Raw genomic sequence first — 21,875 nt, 5'->3', positions numbered from 1 at the left:
TCACCAGCTCTGGCTGACCCATCAGTGCTAAAGGATGGCTCTACATGCCCATACCAGTGGTGAGTGAGGCAGTTGAGATCGCCTGTGGCCAAAATCCACTGGCAAATAAACCAGTCTTGTTCTCTGTGGGGAAGCAGGAATTTAGGAGAGTAGTTTGGCAGGAAGCTCATACACTTGGCATATGAGAAAGTAGTTCGTCCCAGTTCTGCTACTTTTCCTCTCTCCTCTGCCAGTTTCACTCTGCTTCTCCAGAGGTACCTGGTCCTTGCTCCCCCAGCCACCCCAGGATGTCTTCCCTCTATTCTTTCCCCCTCTATTCCCAGTTTTACCCCTTGTCCCTCACTTCTGGGCTGAGGGAAGAGCTGCAGGAAGAGCTGCAGGTTCTCCTCCCTACTGTGGGGCTACAGGACCCACAGATGTGAGATGTGGGCTGAGCCACCATCTGGGGGGCTGCATATGAGAGTTCCCCATGTCTGCCCAGCCCACAGTCATCCCAGGGGCAGCCCTGGCACAGGGTCATCATTTTCCATCTTCAAGATGGCTCTGCTCTGCCAGAACCTTGGATCTGCTCTTTTTCCAGGCTCTTGGGCCCCTTCTCTTCAGGATGTGTGTGCATGTACACGTGCTTGTGTAAGTGTGTGTGTGCAGATCCCTGCCAGCACTGCTGGAGCCTATGCCTTGGCTCCAAAATCTTAATTTGGTTGTGATGAATCCAGACCACCAAGGCGCACATTAATTTTCCCGATGCTCGTTTATATTTTGTTGATCGGAGAAACATGGGCAATGCGGGCAGGCAGACACTGGGCTTTCGCCACTTCTCCACCTCTTTCCATTTCTGTGGCTCTCACTATTTTATTCCTTGATCAAATATAAAAAGCAAAGAGGAGAAAATATCCATCATCTTTCCCCTCCCCAGCAATAACTTTCATTGGAGGAGGAGCGTGAGGCACTGCCAGCTTTTCACAAGTTAAGAGTTAACTTTCATCTGGCTTTAATATCCAGTGGAAACATGGCTCCCTTCCTCAGCTTGTCTTAAAGGATTAATCACATTTCTGAAGTTCACCCCTATTCCTTCTTTTTATTATTTTTTTTAATTGAACAATGCCAAGAAATTCCAGAAGTATTAAGCATGTTCATTGCAAATCATTTTTATGACATTGCAAAACCTCCCCTTTTCTTCTCAACCTCCTCCCCTTCCCTCAGATCTGGCCCCGGGACCGCTGGCTCCCCCAGCAGCCACCCGACAGCCCCTCCGCACCGCGCTCGGGGAGGCTTTCTCGATGCCTTGCCAAGAGAGCTGGTTTTTATTTAAACTCCATAAAGGATCTTGCTTTAATCAGAAAGTCTGCTTGAGAAATTTCATGTCACTTTTCCATGACTGTGGGTGGGAGAAGCTTGGAGCCAGAGTTGTCTTTAGCTCTTGGAGCGCTGCTGCATTTCCCAGAGAACAAACCCCACATTTTTCTGCTGGCTGGGGCTGCCAAGGGAGGCTGCCTGCCGCCTGCCAGCCCTCCTGCTGCCCCCCGGCTCCCCAAACTGCCCGAGGTCACGGGTGCCATGTCCTGGGATGGGTTTCTAGGGCGAGGGAGCTGTCGACAGCACGTGGCCATGCAGTGGCTGCAGATGCAGCACACTGCCTTAGAGTGGGGTCATGCAAAGGAAATGTGGTTTCGTCCAGATTTAATGGCATGCCATTCAGGAGATCTGTTAGTCCTGGGAAGAGACACCAACCTGAGCCTTGATGTGACAGCCTGACTTGTCACCTGGGACAACAACCAACTGCAGGATGTGCCATTTGCACCAGGGGTCATCTGGACTGGTGTGCAGCACTATAAAAATGCATGTGAGGGACTTTTTCCCGCCACAAAACCTCCTCCCTCACAACACAGGCTGTCTGAGAGACTAACTTCCATCTTGCAGTGCCTTGGCAATACTTGCCATCATGCCCAGAGAGAATGGAAACCAATTTTCTCTCTGGAAAGTTTGCTGGGGTGGGGCCATGTTGGCATGCTCCCTGCCCTGCCAGATCTGCGGGGTTTCACTGCAGTCCTCTCCTCCTGCTTTAAAAAACACAGTGAAAAGAAAACAAAAAATCAGATACCCCTTCCTCTTAGTTCCTGTGCTTCCAGACCTGCTACCCACATCAGCCCAGCCAGAGTGGGAACTCCCATCACAGCTTGGGCAGAGGGATGTGGTGGGACAGGGTTTTCACAGCTGCTCTGGGAAAGGACCAGCTGTGCCATGTAGAGGAGGAGGAGCTGGTTTTCCTTGCAAGTCCCTGTTCTTCTAACTGTAGCTTGGGCACACGTGAAGCGTCATGGTTAACCAGCTTTCAGCTGTGAGATACTTGATGGGACCAAGAGTGCTGGGAGCAGAGACACTGATTTCTCAGGCGTGGTAGGAGCTCAGGGGGCATCACACACTTCCTCACACCTGGCATCTGTACACCCTTGAAGCAGGCTGGGCTCCCTGAGTTATGACTACAAAGTCAGCTTCTCAGTGGCAGCCATGTGTGAAATAGTAGGCGGCAGAAGGACCGCTTTTGGCCTCCCTTCAGTGCTGCAGTAAGTTGGTGTATTTTTTGCTCTCAGGCCAGGATTTTTCACACCCAGTTTCCCAGTCCTGGAGGAGGCAATTTCTCCAGAAGCTGTGTTTTAAGTTACTCATTCCGTAGGAAAAAGGAGTCAAAACAAAAACCAAACTGTGAAATCAGGCCAGTTTCCCTAGGTGCTGGGGTCAGAGCAGTCCTCTGCTGGTACCACAATGAAACAGCCCCGAGTTCATGGGGAGAGGATGAGCTGACACTGAGATGTTTCACCAACCACTGAGATGCCTTGTCTTTTGCTCCCTTTGCAGATCTCAAAGATTTCAAGTTTGATGGCCAACATGTGATTGAGGTGGATGAAGGGAACACAGCCGTGATTGCCTGTGACCTGCCTGAAAGTCACCCCAAGGCTCAGGTCCGCTACAGTGTGAAGCAGGAGTGGCTGGAGGCCTCCCGAGGTGAGTGCACAGGGGTCTGTCCCAACAGGTTCTGTCACAGGACCCTCGGTTTCGCCCTTCCTTACCCAGCAGTAGCTGTCTCTAACTGCTGCCTCCTCGTCCCTTTGCCACCTCTCTGAGCACAAGTCAGTTTAGGGTCCCTGGCATGGTCTCCCTGATGTCTGTGCTGCCTGGGACATCATGGCTTTTTCTTTCCCTCTTGTCCACCTTTTCTTCAGGACGCTGCCTGTCTTTCAGGAGGCTGGACAGGGGCGTATCTTGTGACTGTGTGGCACTTTCTCTTCTTTCACTACAGACAATTATCTTATCATGCCATCTGGGAACCTTCAGATTGTTAATGCCAGCCAGGAGGATGAGGGGACTTATAAATGTGCTGCCTACAACCCCGTGACACAGGAGGTGAAAACGTCAGTCTCCAGTGAGAGGCTCCGTGTGAGACGTAAGCCATTTTCCCTTCACTGCACATCTCCAGCACTGGGGGCACTGAGCAGTGCTGTCACAGCTGGTTTTCTGTGTGAACCATTATCAGTTGCTGGGAAAACTCCTTTCCAGCAGCAGAAGGCCCCAGGGTCTGCTCTTGGATTATGTGTATGCAGCCCTGGGATTGCCATATTTCCTTACGATTTTTTCTTGGTGGTAGATGGGAAAAGGTCCTTAGCCCTTTGGCAAGGTGGCTTTGCTGTGTGCACAGAACCCTTACAGAATGTCCCTCTTGTCCTGCATTGCCATTTACCTGCCCCAGCACAGGAAAACAGTGTGCCCTACCATTATCCCTACCTACCCACTGCACAGAGTGCTCTCCCACCAGCTGCCTTCCTTCCCACACACCTCCTTCCTCCATCTCCCCAGGCTCCACAGCGGAGGCAGCCCGGATAATCTACCCTCCTGAGGCTCAGACCATCATTGTCACCAAGGGCCAGAGCCTCATTCTGGAGTGTGTGGCCAGCGGGATCCCCCCACCCCGGGTCACCTGGGCCAAGGATGGCTCTGGAGTCTCCGCCTACAACAAGACGCGCTTCCTGCTCAGCAACCTCCTGATCGACCCCACGAGCGAGGAGGACTCGGGCACCTACAGCTGCACAGCTGACAATGGTGTTGGGGAGGCCGGGGCTGCCTTCATCTTCTACAACGTGCAGGTGTTTGGTGAGTGCTGCCAGAGCCATTGTTTCAGGAAGGGCTTGGACATCTCATCTTCTTCTAGGGGAAGATACTAGCACTGAAGCACTCTCCCCCTCCCTGGACAAACCACAATGTGATGCAAACTCCTGCTTGTGGTTCCAATTTCCAGGAACTGGGTAGTAGTTCCTCCTTCTTAGCTCCCACCATGGGCTGGAGATGATGGATCCTTCTTTCCTCTGCAGAAGCTCTTCTCCTGTCATTTGTGGCACTGCTTTTGTTCTAATACTTTCTAGTGGAAGCCTGGTTGCTTTTTAGACATATTTGACATTGGCATAAGGAAGACATTGGAGTGTCTTGGTTTTGTTCTGTTTTGTAGGGGAGCTCTCTGTGGAGCAGAAAACATAAGGGATACTACACCTTAGATATTTCTACCACACATACTTCCCATTCTCACAATTTTTAGGGAGGCTAAGCCCGTGTTTCATGGACTGCATTTCTTCAGGTGCCGATGTGTTGTTATGGCACAAGCACAATCTTTGCTTTTTGCAGAGTTGCATTTCAGCTCAGAAAAATGAGACTTGTAGATATCTGATGTCATGTGAGAGGGCAGATGGCCTTGGGCTACCTCTCTCTGCAGTTTATGTGGATGCTGAAGGGGAGGGGCATTGAAGCAGACCCTTGTGGGCTCCCACAAAGGGAGTGGGACTTTAGTGTAGGAAAGGATCCATCACTCTGCCCTCATACCTGCCAGAGAGGAAAGTGCAAAGCCATGACCGTGCTGTGCTCCCAGCCAAGCGGCGCTCAGCAGTCTGTGTTTGTCCCTCACACAGAACCCCCGGAGGTCACCATGGAGCTGTCCCAGCAGATCATTCCCTGGGGCCAGAGCGCCAAGTTCACGTGCAAGGTGCGAGGGAACCCGCAGCCCTCGGTGATGTGGCTGCGCAACGCGGTGCCGCTGTCGGGCAGCCACCGGCTGCGGCTGTCGCGCCGGGCGCTGCGGCTGCTCAGCGTGGGGCCCGAGGACGAGGGCATCTACCAGTGCATGGCCGAGAACGAGGTGGGCAGTGCCCAAGCCATGGTGCAGCTGAGGACAGCCCGCCCGGGTAAGCCCCTCTCTCCAAAGTCATGGCCATTCAGTCACAGCCTAACGCACAGGACAAGGGGAAGCAGGGGAAGAAAGTCCGTGTGTTGCTCCTGCTTCCTATTTAACCTATGCTGCATGTGCTGTTGTGCCTGAGGTCTCTGTGTCTCCCTGTGAGAGCACATGACACCGGTTTTGCTTCTAAGGGTGGGGCCATGTGTGCACATTTGGGCAATCTCTGCAAAGAGACATGAGACATCTGGGGGCAGTGCCTCACCCCACGGCTTAGCTCTGCCTCTGAACTTGAACTGAGCAAGAGCGTAAAAACTGAATTCACCTGGGGTAAAAGAGCTACCACCTGATTCCTTGGACGCTGTTGAACTTACACAGGGTTAAGAGGGGCTTCTGAGAGACAGGGACCCATGTGGTTTATAGCAGGGGGAGGAGGGATTGTTGCCAACGTTTCTTTGAGTGGCACAGCAGGCAGCACTGCACAAAGGGCTCACAGCTCTGCCTTAACCACAGACTGGAATGGGCACTTACCCTGCTGTGACACCTTGTTTTCCAGGAGCTCCACTCAACCCTGGGCGAGATGCCCAGCCAGACTCGGCTCAGCCTCCGACACCACCTTCCAGGGACAGCACCTTAAAGCTGCCCTTGGATAAAGCTGGACTGCCAAAGCCTGAGACAACCCCTCTAGCAGCATCTCCACAGTGTGCAGCCAACAAGGAGCTGGTGACTCCAGCCGAAGCCCCCATCATCCTCAGTTCTCCACGGACATCCAAGACGGACAGCTATGACCTGGTGTGGAGACCCCGGCCTGACAGCAGAGCCCCCATCCTCTATTACGTGGTGAAGCATCGCAAGGTATCACTGTTTTGCCCTGCTCCCATCTTCCCTCTGCGCCATTCCACGGGCGGGCTGGTGGCCTCACCACACATTTCACGGTGCGTTGGGGCAGGGGCACCCATCACTCACTGGTGGCATGTTTCTTTAAATGGTGAAACGTTGAGGGAAGAATTCTGCTTTTGCAGTCTAAAGTATCTCTTCCCATTTTGCTGGGGATAAGTGGAAAAAAGGGCTTGAATTTATTTGTCTGCTGCTTTTCTTTCCTTTGGGTAGGCAGGGAATTGCAGTAGAGAGGCAGGTTTTGTCTCAAATCCCAGAGGGTTTGAGTGTATTTCAAAAACATGTCAGATTGCATGTTTGGGATTCCCAGCCACTGCAAGGCACTGTTTTCAAGTACATATGAACATATGTATCTATGTTCCTAGAACTGTGTGTTTTTGTGAAAATACAGTGTAATAGAAGACTTACAATCCTTGATTTCTTTCTAAAAAAATTGAAGATGGGGATTTCAGCTAACCTTCTCTTTAAAGAGCCCTTTAAAACAAAGGCAGAAGATGCCAGCACAGGAACACAATGGGGCAAGCTTAAATAAAAAACAAAGATGCCAAAAGCATCCCCAGACTATTGGCTCTGGTTGTCTGCCAAGAAAAGATTTATTCCCCAGTGGTGTATCATGTAACTACCAATTCTGCTTGCGATCTTAACTTGCAGCCTTGGAGTTTGTCCATATTTGATTTGTTTTTCAGCGCGTCACCTGGAAGGGGCCGTGGGGCAGTGAAGGTCACCATGGGTCACTGCAGTTTGCAGTAATATGTTTTCAGTGTAGTCCAAATTCTCAGCTGGAGACTCTTTCTTGGGATGCTTAAGGATTGTGTGGAAAGGAATTAGTCCCAATAACCCTTAAACTTGTTTAGAAAGAGTCTCTTTCTATCCAAGATCCTTAGGATCAAGTTATATAATGATCTGGTTTTGACGTTTCTGACTGGAAAAGCATGTGTGTGGAGAGGGAAGGAATCAATTCAGCAACAAAAGAAAAGGCTCTTTGTGTAGAAGATGGCTGTAAGGAAAGTTAGACCTACTGACAGAAGACCTACATAGTACAGGAGTACTGGGCAAAGTTCTGCTGCTTCTCTAGAAAATATCTGTGAATGTCTCTTTTCACCCTGTTCCACACTGCCGCTACGCTCTCAGCAGCCTGCAAGCAGTCAGATGCCATGCAGCCCTTATTTTTGTTTCTTAAGAATTACTCTTTTCCTTTCCTAGATATTAGAAGCCTTTAGGGCTCCCCTCCCTGGCCTCACAACTTTGCAGGCTCAGGAATAAAAATAAAATGAGGCAGGCATTAATCAGTCAGTGTCAAATGCTTGGAGAAGATGAATGATACAGCAGAGTCTTGGCATTTCCGTTCTGTTGCATTGCCTGCATTACTAATGCTCCTTTCGGCACCGGGTCACTTCAGTGTCCTGCCTATTTGCCTGCAAAAATATTATCTTTGCAGCTGGGGAGAAGGAGGAAAGTTCCACCTCCCCTCCCCCTCTGCATGGGGCATCAGGGTATCACCAAAAAGCAAACTGTGTTTCCAAGCTTTTCTGAGGGCTACGGCAAATACACAGTCTCTTCCCTGCAGAAACCTTTGCTCCAGCATCATGGTTCTTCATTTCAGCCCCAAAGTGCCAGGGGTGAGGTGATATAAAACTCAGTAAAACAAAGTTGTGTCTGGGTACCTCATCCCATGGAAATGGCCAGTATTTAAATGAGCAGCTCAGTAGCTGGGCTGCTGGAGAGATTTGGCTCCTAAAGCAGCTCAGTCCTGTGGCTATTGCTGCATTTTGTGGGGCAAGCCCGCTCTGGAGACTTACACACATTGAGGGGTGGTGGTGTCAAAGGGAACCAGAGGACAGAACAGGGCTGACTGAACCCTGGGGTCAAGAAAACACTCTGGGGCTTGGGTGAGTTGTCCTGCTTATATCTGAATTGCTTTGCAAAATCAGGCTGGAAACATCTCCCTCCTTTGCAGAGAGGGAAGGGAAGGTAGATGGTAGATTAATTAGAACTTACTAATAAAGTTTCTGAGCTCAGTGCCTACAAGCAGCCCAGCCTGCCCCAAGCTCTGCAACCCCTGCATTGGTCTCTCAGCAGGTCACCAACGCCTCGGACAGCTGGGCCGTGAGGGATGTCCCAGCCTCGCAGCACCGCCTGACCCTCACCAGGCTGGACCCTGGGAGCCTCTACGAGGTGGAGATGGCTGCTCACAACTGTGCCGGCGAGGGACAGACGGCCATGGTGACCTTCCGCACCGGTAAAGGGCAGACCTTTCCCTGGGCTCCCCTTTGCTCCGAGTCAGGGGAGGGCCCCTCTGAAACATCCTGTCCCAGCCCTGAGGCACAAGGCACCAGCCTTAGGACAATGGGAGTGTTTCTGCTCTGGAAACCCATCTGCCCTCAGCTTAGAACAACTGTAAGAAGGGAAAGTGGAGGGTAGTATGGGGAAAATTCCAACCCATCCTCTGTGTGGGCTTGAAGAAGTCCCTTCTTCCCTTGGTGTCTCAGTTGAACACCTGCAATACTGTAGAAAATGGATCTAGCATAAAGGTCAAGAGGTTGTCAAGAGGTTAATCTATCCTCTGCCTGGAGACAGAAATTTAGCCACGTTTCAAGAAAACCAGTTAAAAGTTGTAGAAAATAGAATATGAGGGGGATCTCTTAACAAATCTGCCACTTCAGTTTTAGTTCCTGCCAGCAGGCTGAATGCTTTGAGCCCCTAGGGCTATTAGAGTCCAGGAAGTACTTACCTCAGTATCCTGTCTGGGAATATTTGCTTTCCTCATCCCAGCAAAAGTTAATTCTGAGTGCATCTCTCAGTGTTACTGATGCCACCTCTCCCTTCTGCACAGGCCGGCGCCCAAAGCCAGAGATTGTTGCCAGCAAAGAGCAGCAGATCCAGAGGGATGATCCAGGCACGAGCACTCAGAGCAGTAACCAGGCCGACAACAGCCGTCTGTCCCGTAAGGCCCTCCCTGAACTGGCAGTGGGGAGGGTGAGGGGTGCTGGGTCTTTTGTGGGTGGCCAGGTCATGCCAGGTTGAAGTCTCTGCTGGATAAATAAATCAAGAATGCAGTGCTGGATGGTGGTTTGTAGCTTCTGTAGAAGGAGAGGTCCTTCTTAGACACCGCTGCTACTGCTCTGGGCAGACAGTCAGTCCTGGAGAGCAGGCAAATCCCACTGCCTGGCCCCACCTTTAATGCAAAGACATCTCAGTAGCTCTCTGACTCTTGCTGAGTTGCACATGGAGGGTTCAGAAAGCCCTTCTTTCTGTGAATCTGTGAATGTGTGAGGCACAGGAACAAAAAACTGCACTGCACCACTGGGTGCTGATGGAGTGTAAGGGAGGAATGGGGACCAAGTGCCTGCATGTCCTGGCATCCTCCTTTCTCAGCCAAGCTCTAGCTAGGGGCAATTAGTTCCCCTTCTAGTGGTGCAGAGTGCTTTATTTGGGTATCTTGCTGTACTGGAGAAGCATCAGATCCTTACTGGTCAATCTAATTTGTTGTTTTCCCACCCTGTCTCTATCACTACTATTGCCTTTGTCATTTCTGTGAAATTTCCCCTTCAATCCTGCTCCTCCTGTGAAGTCCCATCCTTCAGTCTCCCCCATACTCATTCATCTTTATTTTCATATCCATAGCTCCATTCACCTCTTTCCCTCCCATCTTTTGATTGTTTTCCTGTCAAATTGCATTTCCACAGTTCAGAACTTCTCCTTATTTCCTTCTCAGCTGTTTCTTTTCAATCTCTCCTGTGTCTATCTCCTATACTTGGTTGTCCCCAGCACCAGTCTCCTCTCCCTGCTCACTCACCCAGGGTTTTTGCTCCACCTCCAGCCCTGCATCCACCCCTCTCACTGCTTCCCCCCCCATGATGGGTGATCACAGCTCAAACCTTGTCTCATCCTACTTGAGCTGGGAGTGGAAAAGGAGCAAGATGCAAACAGGAGTAAAAGGTGCTTGTGGGCACAAACTGAAAGGCATGAGGATTTGGGGGTGCCAGCTCTAATGAAGAGACAGAAGGAAGAGAGCATTCAGGAGTTGCAGAGCATGTGGCTGGGTGCAATGCAGGTAGTCTTTCACCCACATATCTCTGAGCTACAGACAGGGTGAGAAGAATACGTTTCACATCCTGAAATGCTTCTGGGTCCCTTGCAGCTCCAGAGGCACCGGACCGTCCAACCATCTCCATGGCATCAGAGACATCTGTGTATGTGACCTGGATCCCCCGTGGGAATGGTGGGTTCCCCATCCAGTCTTTCCGCGTGGAGTATAAGAAATTGAAGAAGTTGGGAGACTGGGTCCTGGCCACCAGTGACATTCCTCCCTCTCGCCTCTCTGTGGAAATCCCAGGCCTGGAGAAAGGTAGGCAGGTGCTCTCCTCCCTGCTTCCTCGAGGTCTGTAGGAAAGCTGCAGGGTCCCTGTAGGATGGTTAACCGTCTGTCACATCCTGTTCAGCCCTGGCATGCGTGAGCAAAACAAAGCTTCCCTGAGTCCTGCCTTAGGTGCGTGGGGAAAAAGCTGCAGATGCTTCTCCAATTTCTCCAGCTGCAGAGACCAGCGTAGGTTTGACCTCCCTCAGGGAGGCTTAGGCATGCTTTTCTGTATTACAGGATACAGTTACTAAAGGCATTTGGTTTTGCCTTTTACAAGACAGGACAGAACTTTCCTTAGCCACAGGCAAGACAGATGGGCACACAAATCCCGTTGCAATTCACATGAGAAAAGATTTCATCACTGAGCTGGACAGCTTAAAAGGGGAGCATAACTATCCCACTTATTTTACTATCAGTAAAATGAAGTTTGGGTAAAAACTATGTAGGTTTTGAGCTTTGAACTGATGTTTATGTATGTGATTCCCATGGAGTAGAGGAAGAATGCCTTTCCTAAGGGGTTTCCTTACCTGCTTTCAGGTCAGGATATCCTTTCAGGCATTTCTTAACCCCCTGCACACCTTGCAAAACTGCTATCTGACCTTTGGACCATCCAGACAGGAACTGGGGAAGGTAACTAAAAACAGGCTCCATCTAGGATATGGCTGAAATTCATTCAGTGTTTGTACTTCCACAACAGACTTACTGTAGGCTCTCTGCCATCTGGAGGTGTAGCCCCTCTTCACAGTCAGGGCTATGCTGACAGCAGAAGTGTTGGAAAACTCCAATCCCTGCAACTGCTTTATTTCCCATTTTCCCCACAGGCACATCCTATAAATTCCGTGTCCGGGCGCTGAACATCCTGGGAGAGAGCGAGCCCAGCGCGGCGTCTCGGCCGTACGTGGTGTCTGGCTACAGCAACCGCGTCTACGAGCGCCCCGTGGCCGGGCCCTACATCACCTTCACGGACGCCATCAACGAGACCACCATCATGCTCAAGTGGATGGTAAGGTTTGTGGGGGTGGAGAGTGCTGCAGGGGAGGAGCCAGGTGCCACAGTGCTCCTTGCCCAGCTTACACCTCCTCCAGGTTACCACACTGGAGCCTGTCACCAGCACAAATGGATCTGGAACCCAATAGCTGCCTCATCAAAGGAGGACTGGGCTTGGGACACATAACTGGGTGGGAAGTCAGAGAGCCTAGGAAACCCTTTCCATCTGAATCCAACATTGTATACAGGAAGATTTCAGTGCATAACCATGGGCTCTCAACCATTTTGTTCAATAAGCACAGCTGAACAATGCATTGGGTAGCTGCTTGCTCTCCTGGCAAGTCTTCTGGAATCCATTAGCACCTCTCTCTCTCCTACTATTTTCCAGCAGATACATCCTTCACTCTCATTTGGTGGGTAACAAATGATGATGTAATGCTGATAATCATTTACAACAGTCCACTCCAGAGGATTTTTAGGAGTGGGTAGGATCTTTTGGATCACAAGCCCAGATTTGGGCTGAAGTGTTTTCAGCAGCTTAGAGCTTATTCAGAGGGATGTATTGCTCTCCTCTCCTAGCTGCTTCTAGCCAGAAAATGCCACAGCGCAGGATGGGCGCAGCTGTTCATTTAAACTCAAACAGTAGCTGATAAAACACTGGGTGAAAGACAGCAAGAACACTCAGAGCTGGGACAGTACTGCCCTGGGTGTGGGGGAGGAAAAGAACTGTCTTCAGAAACACAAAGCTCCTGCAGCAACCAGCTTGTGGCAAGACCCAGTTTGTCTGGAAGCCATGAGCCTACCGGTGTCAAGATGATGGTGTGCTTGCCCAGCTGAGTCACTGTTGTTAAAGACTTTTTTTTTCTCTGAATCATTGGCTGTGGTTGCTGAGAGGGAGCAGAACACTGGATGGCTGGAGTGACAGGCCCAAATTCACAGCTTGTCTATTACCTGAGAGAAGCTTGAGGAGTAGAAAGTAGCACTGAGCTTCTGTAGAAAAGCTTTTATTGTGCAGCCAGTGTCAACATGAGGAAGATTCCTCTGCTAGGTTATCCTCCTGTCCCATCCCATTTACCCCACCTGCTCCTCACCTAGTACAATACAAGCATGGACATCTCTGCTAATTTCTGCTCTCCCTCCCATTCTCTGCAGTACATCCCAGCCAGCAACAACAACACTCCCATCCATGGATTTTATATCTACTACCGCCCCACTGATAGTGACAATGACAGTGACTACAAGAAGGACGTGGTGGAAGGTAGGAGAAATGGAGAGACTGGTCCCAGACCCTGGTCCCTACAGGAAGACAGCACAGCCAAAAGGAGCCCTGTGCACAAAAGGCAGCAGCTGGCAAGGCTACTTTACTGGGCACTGCTGCAGAGCTGGGCCAGCTGCCTGTTCCCTGAGGAAGTTAAGAGCTCCATGTGTTTGTTCCCTCCTCAGGAGATCGGTACTGGCACTCCATCAGCCACCTGCAGCCAGAGACCTCGTATGACATTAAGATGCAGTGCTTCAATGAGGGAGGCGAAAGCGAGTTCAGCAACGTGATGATCTGTGAAACCAAAGGTAAGCAACTTCCTGGGACAGCTCTGGGAACACAGCCTGCTGCCTTCCCTGCCTGCAGCTGTCAGAGCACAGTGAGGCAGGAACCATCCCTGCTTGACAGTGCATCACCCAAGCTCCAGAAAAGTGGTGGAGGCAGCACTGGAGAGAAGAGAGACACAGGCTCATCCGTGCTGTTGACCAGTGTGACTGGTCTGTGTACTCACCCCTTGTGCAGAGTCCATTGCTGCCCCTCAGAGCAGCAGTTACCTTTTGTTTTCCTATCACAGAGGTGGTGACTGGAAGCAGAAGGGCTGACTTTCCCTTGCTGTACTGAACTCTGTGTTGCTTTAGAAGCAGGCTCCTTGTTGTCTTTCAACTGTCATGAAACTGTCATGCACTGTCATGACAGCAACAGCATTAAGTCCAAGTGTGTGCTTTGGAGAACCTCCTTGGTTTTGGTTTTGCTTGATCAGCCCAAAAGCAGATCTGGCAAAGCTGTGAGCCAAGCACAGAGGCCTTGTCTGCACTGCCATATGCATCAGCCTAGGAATCCTGTCATCCAGGAGTTCTTCTTCAAAGCCATCATACAAGTCTGGCCACTCCACAGCACCATAAACATCCCTGGACTGCTGTGCCATCTGCCATATCTCTGACATTCTCTCTCTCTCTTCCTTCCACAGCTCGGAAGTCTCTTGGTCTGCCAGGTCGTCTTCCACCCTCCACAGTGCCCCCTCAGCAGCGTCCCCCACTCAGTGGTGGGCACAGTGGCCTGGGGACAGGGGCCATGGTGGCCCGTTCCAGTGACTTGCCATACTTGATTGTAGGCGTTGTGCTGGGATCCATCGTACTCCTCATCGTGGCTTTCATCCCCTTTTGCCTTTGGAGAGCTTGGTCCAAGCAGAGTAAGGGCTGTTTCTTGCAGGCTAATTTACAGGATATGGTTTGCCTGAGGATTAAATCTGACCTTGGGTGTAGTTGCATCAAACATCCAAAATGTGAGGGAATTCTGGGAAGCAGGGACGGGGTGTACAGAGGGCAAGTCTCAGATGTCCTGTGGAATGCCATAAAGACAAAGACCACTGTTTGTCCCTTGTTCTGCTTGCCTTGTTGCAAAGGAACCTCTGGGACTAGGAGAAAAGGGCCCCTTTTCGCCATTTATCTCCAAGACTGCTTTGGGTGCCAAAATGTCTGCCTGATAGGACAGCCTAACTCTATACACGCTGAGCTTCAGCAAGCTTGACTTTACCTCTCATTTTTGCCTCAGACTTTCTTTTCCTTCCATCTGCAGAACAAACCATTGACATGAGCTTCCCAGGAGCTGGGCTGCTGGTGTCATCCTGCCAGTACACCATGGTGCCACTGAGAGGCATCTCTGCTCCTCGTGCCAATGGACATCCCTTTGTTAATGGGCAGCCCTATGCCAGCAGGGCACATCTGAATGGCATCTGTGCCTCTGCAGGAGTGGGGTACACAAGCACCAAGCCCCGAGATTACAGCCCAGATGAAGTGCCACAGGTGAGCCTACACCTGGGATCAGGAGCTGGTTTGTCATGAGCTGGAGGCCACACTTGCAGTGAGAGGGCTTCTCCAGATGTGGCTGGCACACTTTGCAGCGTGTAGAAGTGGCAAGGCTGGCTTCCCAAGAGATTTCCCCTTTGTAGTAAAGTCAGACATGTGGGGAACAGGAAGGTCTCCAAAACACTGGTGATAGGGTGTTTTCTTGAGCCTCTTAAGCATGGAGGAGGCAGTGAGAAAAGGCAACTCTCATGGGAACGGTTCCTGTGTCCCCTGAGCAAAGGTCACAGGGACTGACAGTGCTGAGGACTCTGTAAAAGGGTAACAGGCAGTGCCAGAGCTGAGACTGTAAATTGCTTATCCCCCACTCGTTCAGCACTAAGTGTAAAGTGAGTTTTTCAGTGCTCAGTTCCACTGCCCTCAGTAGCAAAAGAAAGAGTTTCATCTTTTTCTGCCTTCTGCTGTAAGAGCTTCAGCAGTCTGCCCCAGGGCTCTGACTCAGATCAGCATCTGTCTCTTAATGCTGCTGTGTGCCATTGCTCTGCTAAGACTCCTTCTCTCTCCTTCCAGTCACAGGAGGAGACCAACGCCTTGCTGCAGGCAAGAGTGCTGCAGAATGGGAGTGCCCAGCAAGACTACCAGCCCTCCAGGTTAGTCCTGGCGTGTGGAGAGGGAGGGTGGAACAATCCACTGGGACCCACATGCTCACAAAAGCCTGCCCTCAATACACTCCTATCTGTCCCAACTCTTGGGAAACAAATCCATCTCCCAGCACTAGGACACCTTGGTCTAAATTCTCTTCACACAACTCATTCCTCTTAGGATTTCAGGAAGGAATAATTTAATTGTAAAGGTGGCCAAGACCTATTCCCCTCCATCCCCTTTTCCTCCTCCTGTTTCTAAGTGGGAGACTGAAAAGCAGGATGAGAGAAGCAAACATCTGTGATTGATGCTGATAAAGAGCTGCCCCAGAATCTGCCCACTGTCCAGTTGTGAGTGCTTAGTGTCTCACTGTTCAGACATCTTCATTACCATGCTTCCTGTGAGGTACTATTCCTTCTGGTTCCTGTGGCACTCATGAGCTGTTGGATCATGGATATCAGGTCCCACATCACCTCATTCCCATCCCACAAGTATATCCCTGTTTCTGCGCTTCCCCTCATTTAGGAATGTTCTGTGTCACAGCATTGATGAGCTGGCTGAGACATGACACAAGTTATATCTTTCAAGGAGGAAAGATCTGGTAAACAGCCCTAAACCTCTCTGCCTGCTTCCTCAGATTGCCCAGCTCCAGAACAGAAGACAGCTCTTTCCTCTACAGTCTCCCAGATGACTCCACTCACCAGCTTCTTCAGCCACAAGATGACTGTCCTCACCTTCAAGAGCACTTTGTTGGCCTCCATCATCCAGTGATGGGAAGCAAAGTAGGAGGCCCTAGCCTGGATGCTCGACAGGATACCCTCTTCCACCAAGGTCAGTGGTTTGAAAAACTCCATGCCTCCATCTCATCATTTTAGGCTGCTCTTGAAGGGAGATCTCACTGCAGAGCCTTTCTGATAGCTCATGTTCAAGTGATGTGAATCCATCTCCCTAGGACCTAATCCATTGATCCACCCCTGTAGTGCAGGTCAGACTTGTTTTGTGTGATCATGGCATCAAATTCCCACACACACTTTCAGAATGCAGATCTTCCTCTTTGATCAGAGTCTCCCCCCTCCCCCCCCCCATAAAGTGAGCTATTGACTTGAAATCTCCCACAGCATCTCTCATTCCAGTGTGCACTGGATTAATTTCTTGCTCCTTTCTCCCTCAGGAAGCCCATGCTGCTTAGGCCTAGTGCCAGTTGAAGAGGTAGAAAGACTAGACTGCTGCCAGTCCAGAGGAGATCTCCATGCCCAGAATCCAGCGATCACATCTTTGGGTCAGGACCTACCAAGACACCTGAACAGCAGTCCTCCACCACTGAGACCATTAGAGACTCATCCTCCCACCAGCTAGGGACCAAGCTGCCTTTTGCAAAAGACTTATTCTAAAGAGAGAAAGATAAAGGGTATTTATTTTTGTATAACATCCCTATTTATATATTTATGCACTTGTATATAGATGTATATGTGCCTTTTATAATGCTATGGAGACAGAAGGCATCCTCAGCAAGGTCACAGGAAACAAGGCAACAGCTCTCAGTGGCAGCATCAGAGCACACAGTGGAGACAGCTGGACAAGGGACGTGGCGGGACATGGGTCCAAACAGAGCTGCCACCACCCTCTTGCAGCCTAGAGGGCTTCACAACAAATAATGCTGTCCAAAAGGTCTTTTCCTCTCCCCACCCAGGAAGGTTTGTTCCATGAACACTCTCCTGTGAATGGACTGGAGTTATGCACTCTGCCTGATCAACTTAAACAACCTTTCACATACACGCCATCTGCAGCCGCCTATCTGTAAAGACAAATCCACGCTTTAACATCTAAAATAAAGGCTTTAGTCTTTGCTGTGCCTGGCTTTATGCTACTTCCTCATACATAATTAGCCTTCTCTTTCTTTTACACTTGCAGACGTACAGCAAGCAGGACACCTGGGGAAAGGTGACACTTCCCTGCAGTTAGAATTTTCCAAATAGTCATTGGTGACACTTAGTCTGGGGTCTTCTTGTTCCCTGGCTCCAGCTGAGCCTCTGGCTGTCTGCTTACCCAACTGCCACTGGATGTCCTTGCTCTTTGTTAGGCAAGGGATTTGGTGCCAGTTCACAGCCCCTCTCCTGGGGCTCCAGCCATTTCCCACCTCCCAGGGCACAACCTGCAGCTGCACAAGAGCTCCCAGCACCAGGTGTGTTCCTCAGCAAGGACCCCCTGTAAAGGCAGCCTGCACAAGCACCGTTCACAGGCTTGTGCTGGGACCAGCAGGAAGTTCTTGTGCCTGGCTGGGATATGGCTGGAGCCCTGCTGAGCACAAAGACCTGTGGCAAGAGGTGGGGAGTGGGGAGCAACAGCAAGAGCAGCTGGAGATTGTTTAATTTATTCAATTAAAAATTAGCACCTCAAAAGCCTTGCATGGGGAGAACACAACCCCCTCCACCCTGAGGCTGAAGGAAGATTTTAAAGTCAAGACAGGGTAAGTGCTGCAAATGATCACATGCTCCCACCACACCAAATGAAAGGCAAAAAAGAACAACACCTGAAAACACACAGAGCTTGGCCCTCTCACTGATCAGGCCAGTGGAATTACAGGCTGACTTTGCACTGTTACATCCTCCTCCTGGCTAGGTAAATGCTACATCCTGCCCTGAGGAGAAAGCCCCCTTTGCTTTCTCCTGGCCAGCAGGGCCACTGCCAATGCTTGCTTGAGGCAGACTAATTTCACCATTTTTGAGAACAAGGTACCAAACTAATATTTGCTGCTGTGAAACTTCAAATCAGCTTTCAACAGCCACTTGTTTGAAGAGTAGACAGCCATAATGCACACACGTAGACACACAGAGGGCACCTTGTCCAGTACAACCCTCTGCAATGGACTGATAACAGTATTTAGTAGTTTCATTTGCTAATTTTTATTCCATATATGTTACAGTCATGTTTTGATAGAAAAAACAAATGTAACCCCTTACAACTAAACCCCTGGATAGCCAAAACCAATTAATTTTGCACCTCCAAGCATGACTGCTGCCACAGTTAATTTTAAGGGTGACTTGGATTGTTAGTGACTATTTCTGAAGAGGAAGTTGGAGTCTCAGAGTCCTGTGGTAAGAGGTGCCCACCTTTTCTCCTAAGGGAAGCGAGTTCTTTTACGTCCAGTCTATTCTGGCTGATTGCCTGTCTCAGAAAGGCCACCTCACAAGTTATCTGTGTGAGCTGTGACTCCAGCCTGGCTGTCTCTTTGGTGTCAGCATTTTGGGTGCTCTCAAATTCTCCACCCTGTAGAGGAAAAAAATGGCTCCTATAAAACATGGAGAATGAACAGTGGAAATTTATTTCAAGTAGGTAAAGTGAAGCTTTCCAAGAGCCAGGACATATCCATGACTTCTCCACCTTAGTCAGAAGTATGTGGAAGACTGAAGGTTCACTAACTTAGACTTACTTCATGGTACAGAGCAGTAAATCAGCTTCTCGTTGTAATGCTGTTACATGACAGTAATATGCCTGTTTCCATGTAACAAAGGAATATTCTTTTCATTCCTTCAAGGCATATTTTAATTAGAAATGAGTTTGTTTCAGTCCTAGAAAGCAGCTAAGAAATAGCAGAGGTGCTAAGGTATGAAGCAATCATTCATCCTGTCCCACTCCTAGCCTAAACTGCTGACTGCAGAGCAGGATGTGAGACCAGGGAACTGGTGAGGGCCAGATGATCCCTTACCCATTTCTGAACAGTCCCAAACCTAAAAGGCTAAAAGGCTCACCTGACCAGTTGTCAGTGATTCCAGCTCAGTTTCGAGCTGATGCTTTTCATGGCAAAACCTGTTCATCTGGTGCAGCTTGCTGGTGTTTTCCCTTGTCAGCTTCGCTAGCTGATGCTGCAGGACTACAATTCTTTCCTAGAAAGGTGTAAAAAGTTGATCTGGGATGAGAGAGCACAAAAAGCGTGGAGTGGGGAAGAAGCAGTAGGCACAATGTAAATGTCACAAGTAAACAGCAGACTGATCCTGTCACACCACCTGATCCCACAGTACCTTTAATGCAATCTCATCTTCTTGTTTTTAATATATTTAAATTACAAATGCCTAAGTAAAAAGTTAGGCAAAAGTGTGGGAAAAAGAAAGTTCTTCTGTAAGGGCAGCATAAGCACGTTACCTGCTTGCACCACAGCAGCTGAGCCTTGGGCCCCGCCAAATGGAGACATGAAGTTTTCAGACTGCACAGATTGGCACCCCAGGCATGAGCCACAGCCTGCCCTGTACTCACTTTGTCACCAAAGGCACTGAGAGAGGGCAGGAGGTGCTGAATGCCACCTGAGAACCAGAGAAAAGCACTCCACAAGAGCTCCACGTAGGGAATGAAGTAGGACAATGTGTTTGAAGAAAGCAAAACAGAGATCAACTACCTCTGTGAAAAATAGGATGTGCACCAGCAACTGGAGCAGAGGTAGGAATGATGATGGGAAATTGCAGTGGAACACTGTGGTCTATTACGGACAAGTGAAAAAAATTAAACATGAACATGTTCACATAAGATTTCAGTGTGACTTTACAGCCCCCCAGGGAAACTTAGGGTTAAGAGATCATCACATGTGTCTCCCTCCTCTTCCTGCTGCTTACCTCCCATTCTTTGAGCTCCACAAAATGCTCATACTCCTTCTCCATTATTCTCACTTTCATCTGCTCCATGGGTATATTAACAGAGTGGGCTTGAACTGCTTCAAAATCAACCAGCCGACCAAACTTCTCCATCATCAGAAGATTGCACCTCTCCTCCAGTTCTAACAGAGGGACATTGGCACAAATGGCAGCACTGTCATTCATGGGTTTAGAGGAATTTCTGCCTTACCCCAGCTTTTTGTCTGAGCTTCTTGGTATTTGCTGTGTAATAAAAAATTCACACAAAACCACACAGAGCTCACAGCTGAGTCATACCATTTGTCTTTGCTCATGATCATCCTTGTGTGGTCACTAAGCCACACTCTAAACCAGTCCTAGTAAGCCCATCTCACACCACAGGCTCTATAGGGCCTCTGCATGTCTAGTGGTGCTTGACACAGCTTTAGGTTTGGCTCTTTGGGAAGTGTTTTGAATAGGGCTTGTTTCCTTCTTCAGATGTTACAAAGGGGAGGAAATGGCCAGAAAAAACTACTTTTTCCCTAGGAGTTCTGGTTTACAAGCAGAAATAGCAAATGTGTCCAGACTTCCAGTGACTCCTCTCAATCGGCTCTCCTTATACTAAGTTCCCAAATTATGTTGCACAGCCTGATGACTCTGCAGTGCTGGAGAACTGCTATTCCATCAAAACAGTCCACTTGATCTGTTCTATTTTCTGAAGTAACCCTCTGTAACATCTGTGTGAGTATGGAGACAGGCATGGTGAGTTACCCACACCCAGTGAGAGGGACAGAAGGAACATTAGCAATGCTGTGTTGCTCAGAGTCTGTCACTCACGTTGAATCTCCATCTCCATCTCCTTTTTGTCCTGGAGAAGCTGCTTATGTTGCTCCTTGGCCTTCTTATGGGTCTCTCTTTGCATTATCTTTTCATTACGTAGGTCCACAATTCTCTTCTTCAGGTACTGCAAGGACTCGTTGGTAAATACTAAAGTATGGGAGAAGTCACGGGGCATCTCCCCATCAACCAAGCACTGCACCTGCAAAAGCAGACAGAAAAATAAGCAAGGCTGGCTTTACTTATGGAGATGGAGATGTCTCTATAACAAATGTGTGAGCAATAGAGAACAAGTGAGTGAGTTAATACTAAGCATGGGCACAACTCTTTTTTTGGGCCAGGGAATTGTGTGAATTAATGTATTGCATCCAAGCTGGAACTATTCAGTTGGGCAGAATTCCCATTAGTTTCAATAGTTTTCAGGGCTTTTTTGATTTGTTTTCCTTGGGGGGGGGGGTGTGGTTTTATTTTTTCCCCCAGGAGAATATCAGTAGGTATAGACCTGATGGCCAAACTTATACAGCAGTTAAAGACTATACACATTTCAGCAATGGGCCAGCCTGCCTGTCCTTACCTCGTTTCTATCAGTACAGGAGAAGGGGAAAAAATGGGAATTCTAGAGGAATTAGCAGCATGAAGTTCAGTTAACAGCACTTCCCTCCCAGGAAACCATAGTGAATCATGAACTAAGGGCCCCAAAGAACAGTAACACCATTGTTTAGATGTACACAGGCCACTGCACATGCAGATGCACAACATCTTGAATTACCTGATGGAGTCTCAAAGGCACAACTACATACAGCTCATTCAGCCTGTGCAGCTTTTCCCACTGAAAGGCCTCCAGTTCCCTGTTTGCTGTGTCCAGACTGGTATCTACTTCTTTTGCCTGCAGAAAGACAAATTATGGACAAACAAAATCCTGTGATACTGAGAATACATAAGGCAACAAGGTTCTGTTAGAGTTCCTGATCCAAAGAGAAAGAAGTATATAAAAATACGGTTTTTTTTAAACTACATATGATAGGTGAGTTTCACAGGAAAACCCAATGATCATCTACAAATATTCAAGCAAGATTCTAACCTGAAAACCTCTGCACACACATACACTCACGAATGTCTCCTTTGAGAAGCCCTGTATGTATCAAGAGACAGCTGCTTTGTTTAGCGTCTAAAAACACTTGTAGATCTACAGAGCCTGCAAGATAATTTTTATTGTGTTATGCCTGGAAATGCTTATTGATTCTGCATGAGAAAGAAACAATTCAGACTCAAATGT

General features: G+C 49.2%; 2 protein-coding genes and 1 long non-coding RNA gene across 32 annotated transcripts in view; 1 reads left to right on the top strand and 2 right to left on the bottom strand.

Moving 5' to 3' along the window:
• Positions 1-17,007, top strand: part of BOC (BOC cell adhesion associated, oncogene regulated) — a 54,269-nt gene extending 37,262 nt beyond the window's left edge. For 10 of the 17 annotated variants that reach the window (XM_086882960.1, XM_086882966.1, XM_086882961.1 and 7 more), the window contains 16 exons: positions 2,857-3,003; positions 3,299-3,442; positions 3,853-4,146; positions 4,953-5,225; positions 5,772-6,070; positions 8,192-8,351; positions 8,946-9,056; positions 10,254-10,460; positions 11,294-11,475; positions 12,612-12,717; positions 12,903-13,025; positions 13,685-13,906; positions 14,293-14,519; positions 15,090-15,169; positions 15,799-15,992; positions 16,333-17,007. In XM_086882960.1, coding sequence (XP_086739086.1) covers positions 2,857-3,003; positions 3,299-3,442; positions 3,853-4,146; positions 4,953-5,225; positions 5,772-6,070; positions 8,192-8,351; positions 8,946-9,056; positions 10,254-10,460; positions 11,294-11,475; positions 12,612-12,717; positions 12,903-13,025; positions 13,685-13,906; positions 14,293-14,519; positions 15,090-15,169; positions 15,799-15,992; positions 16,333-16,517 — 2,954 coding nt within the window. In that variant the 3' untranslated portion in view covers positions 16,518-17,007. Of the gene's footprint in view, positions 1-2,856; positions 3,004-3,298; positions 3,443-3,852; positions 4,147-4,952; positions 5,226-5,771; positions 6,071-8,188; positions 8,352-8,945; positions 9,057-10,253; positions 10,461-11,293; positions 11,476-12,611; positions 12,718-12,902; positions 13,026-13,684; positions 13,907-14,292; positions 14,520-15,089; positions 15,170-15,798; positions 15,993-16,332 lie in introns of all 17 variants that reach the window. The other 7 variants (XM_023941765.2, XM_086882957.1, XM_086882958.1 and 4 more) reach the window with 1 other exon arrangement.
• On the bottom strand, positions 1,059-9,144 carry LOC147654357 (uncharacterized). Its single transcript, XR_015285012.1, has 2 exons — positions 8,844-9,144; positions 1,059-4,507 (listed from the first exon to the last, which is right to left on the bottom strand). It is a non-coding gene; the product is annotated as an uncharacterized LOC147654357 (long non-coding RNA).
• Positions 17,008-18,040: 1,033 nt separating the features above from the next.
• The window catches only part of CFAP44 (cilia and flagella associated protein 44), a 42,301-nt gene continuing 38,466 nt past the window's right edge, over positions 18,041-21,875 (bottom strand). For 13 of the 14 annotated variants that reach the window (XM_086882944.1, XM_086882952.1, XM_086882941.1 and 10 more), the window contains 5 exons: positions 21,369-21,485; positions 20,600-20,801; positions 19,766-19,926; positions 18,911-19,045; positions 18,041-18,428 (listed from right to left, as the gene is read on the bottom strand). In XM_086882944.1, the coding sequence (XP_086739070.1) occupies positions 18,192-18,428; positions 18,911-19,045; positions 19,766-19,926; positions 20,600-20,801; positions 21,369-21,485 (852 nt within the window). In that variant the 3' untranslated portion in view covers positions 18,041-18,191. Of the gene's footprint in view, positions 18,429-18,910; positions 19,046-19,765; positions 19,927-20,599; positions 20,802-21,368; positions 21,486-21,708; positions 21,795-21,875 lie in introns of those variants that run through there. The other variant, XM_086882955.1, reaches the window with a different exon arrangement.

Source organism: Cyanistes caeruleus, chromosome 3, assembly GCF_971803275.1.
Source record: "Cyanistes caeruleus chromosome 3, bCyaCae1.hap1.1, whole genome shotgun sequence".
In the NCBI taxonomy this organism is placed as follows: domain Eukaryota; kingdom Metazoa; phylum Chordata; class Aves; order Passeriformes; family Paridae; genus Cyanistes; species Cyanistes caeruleus.
This window is presented reverse-complemented; position numbering and strand designations above follow the sequence as displayed.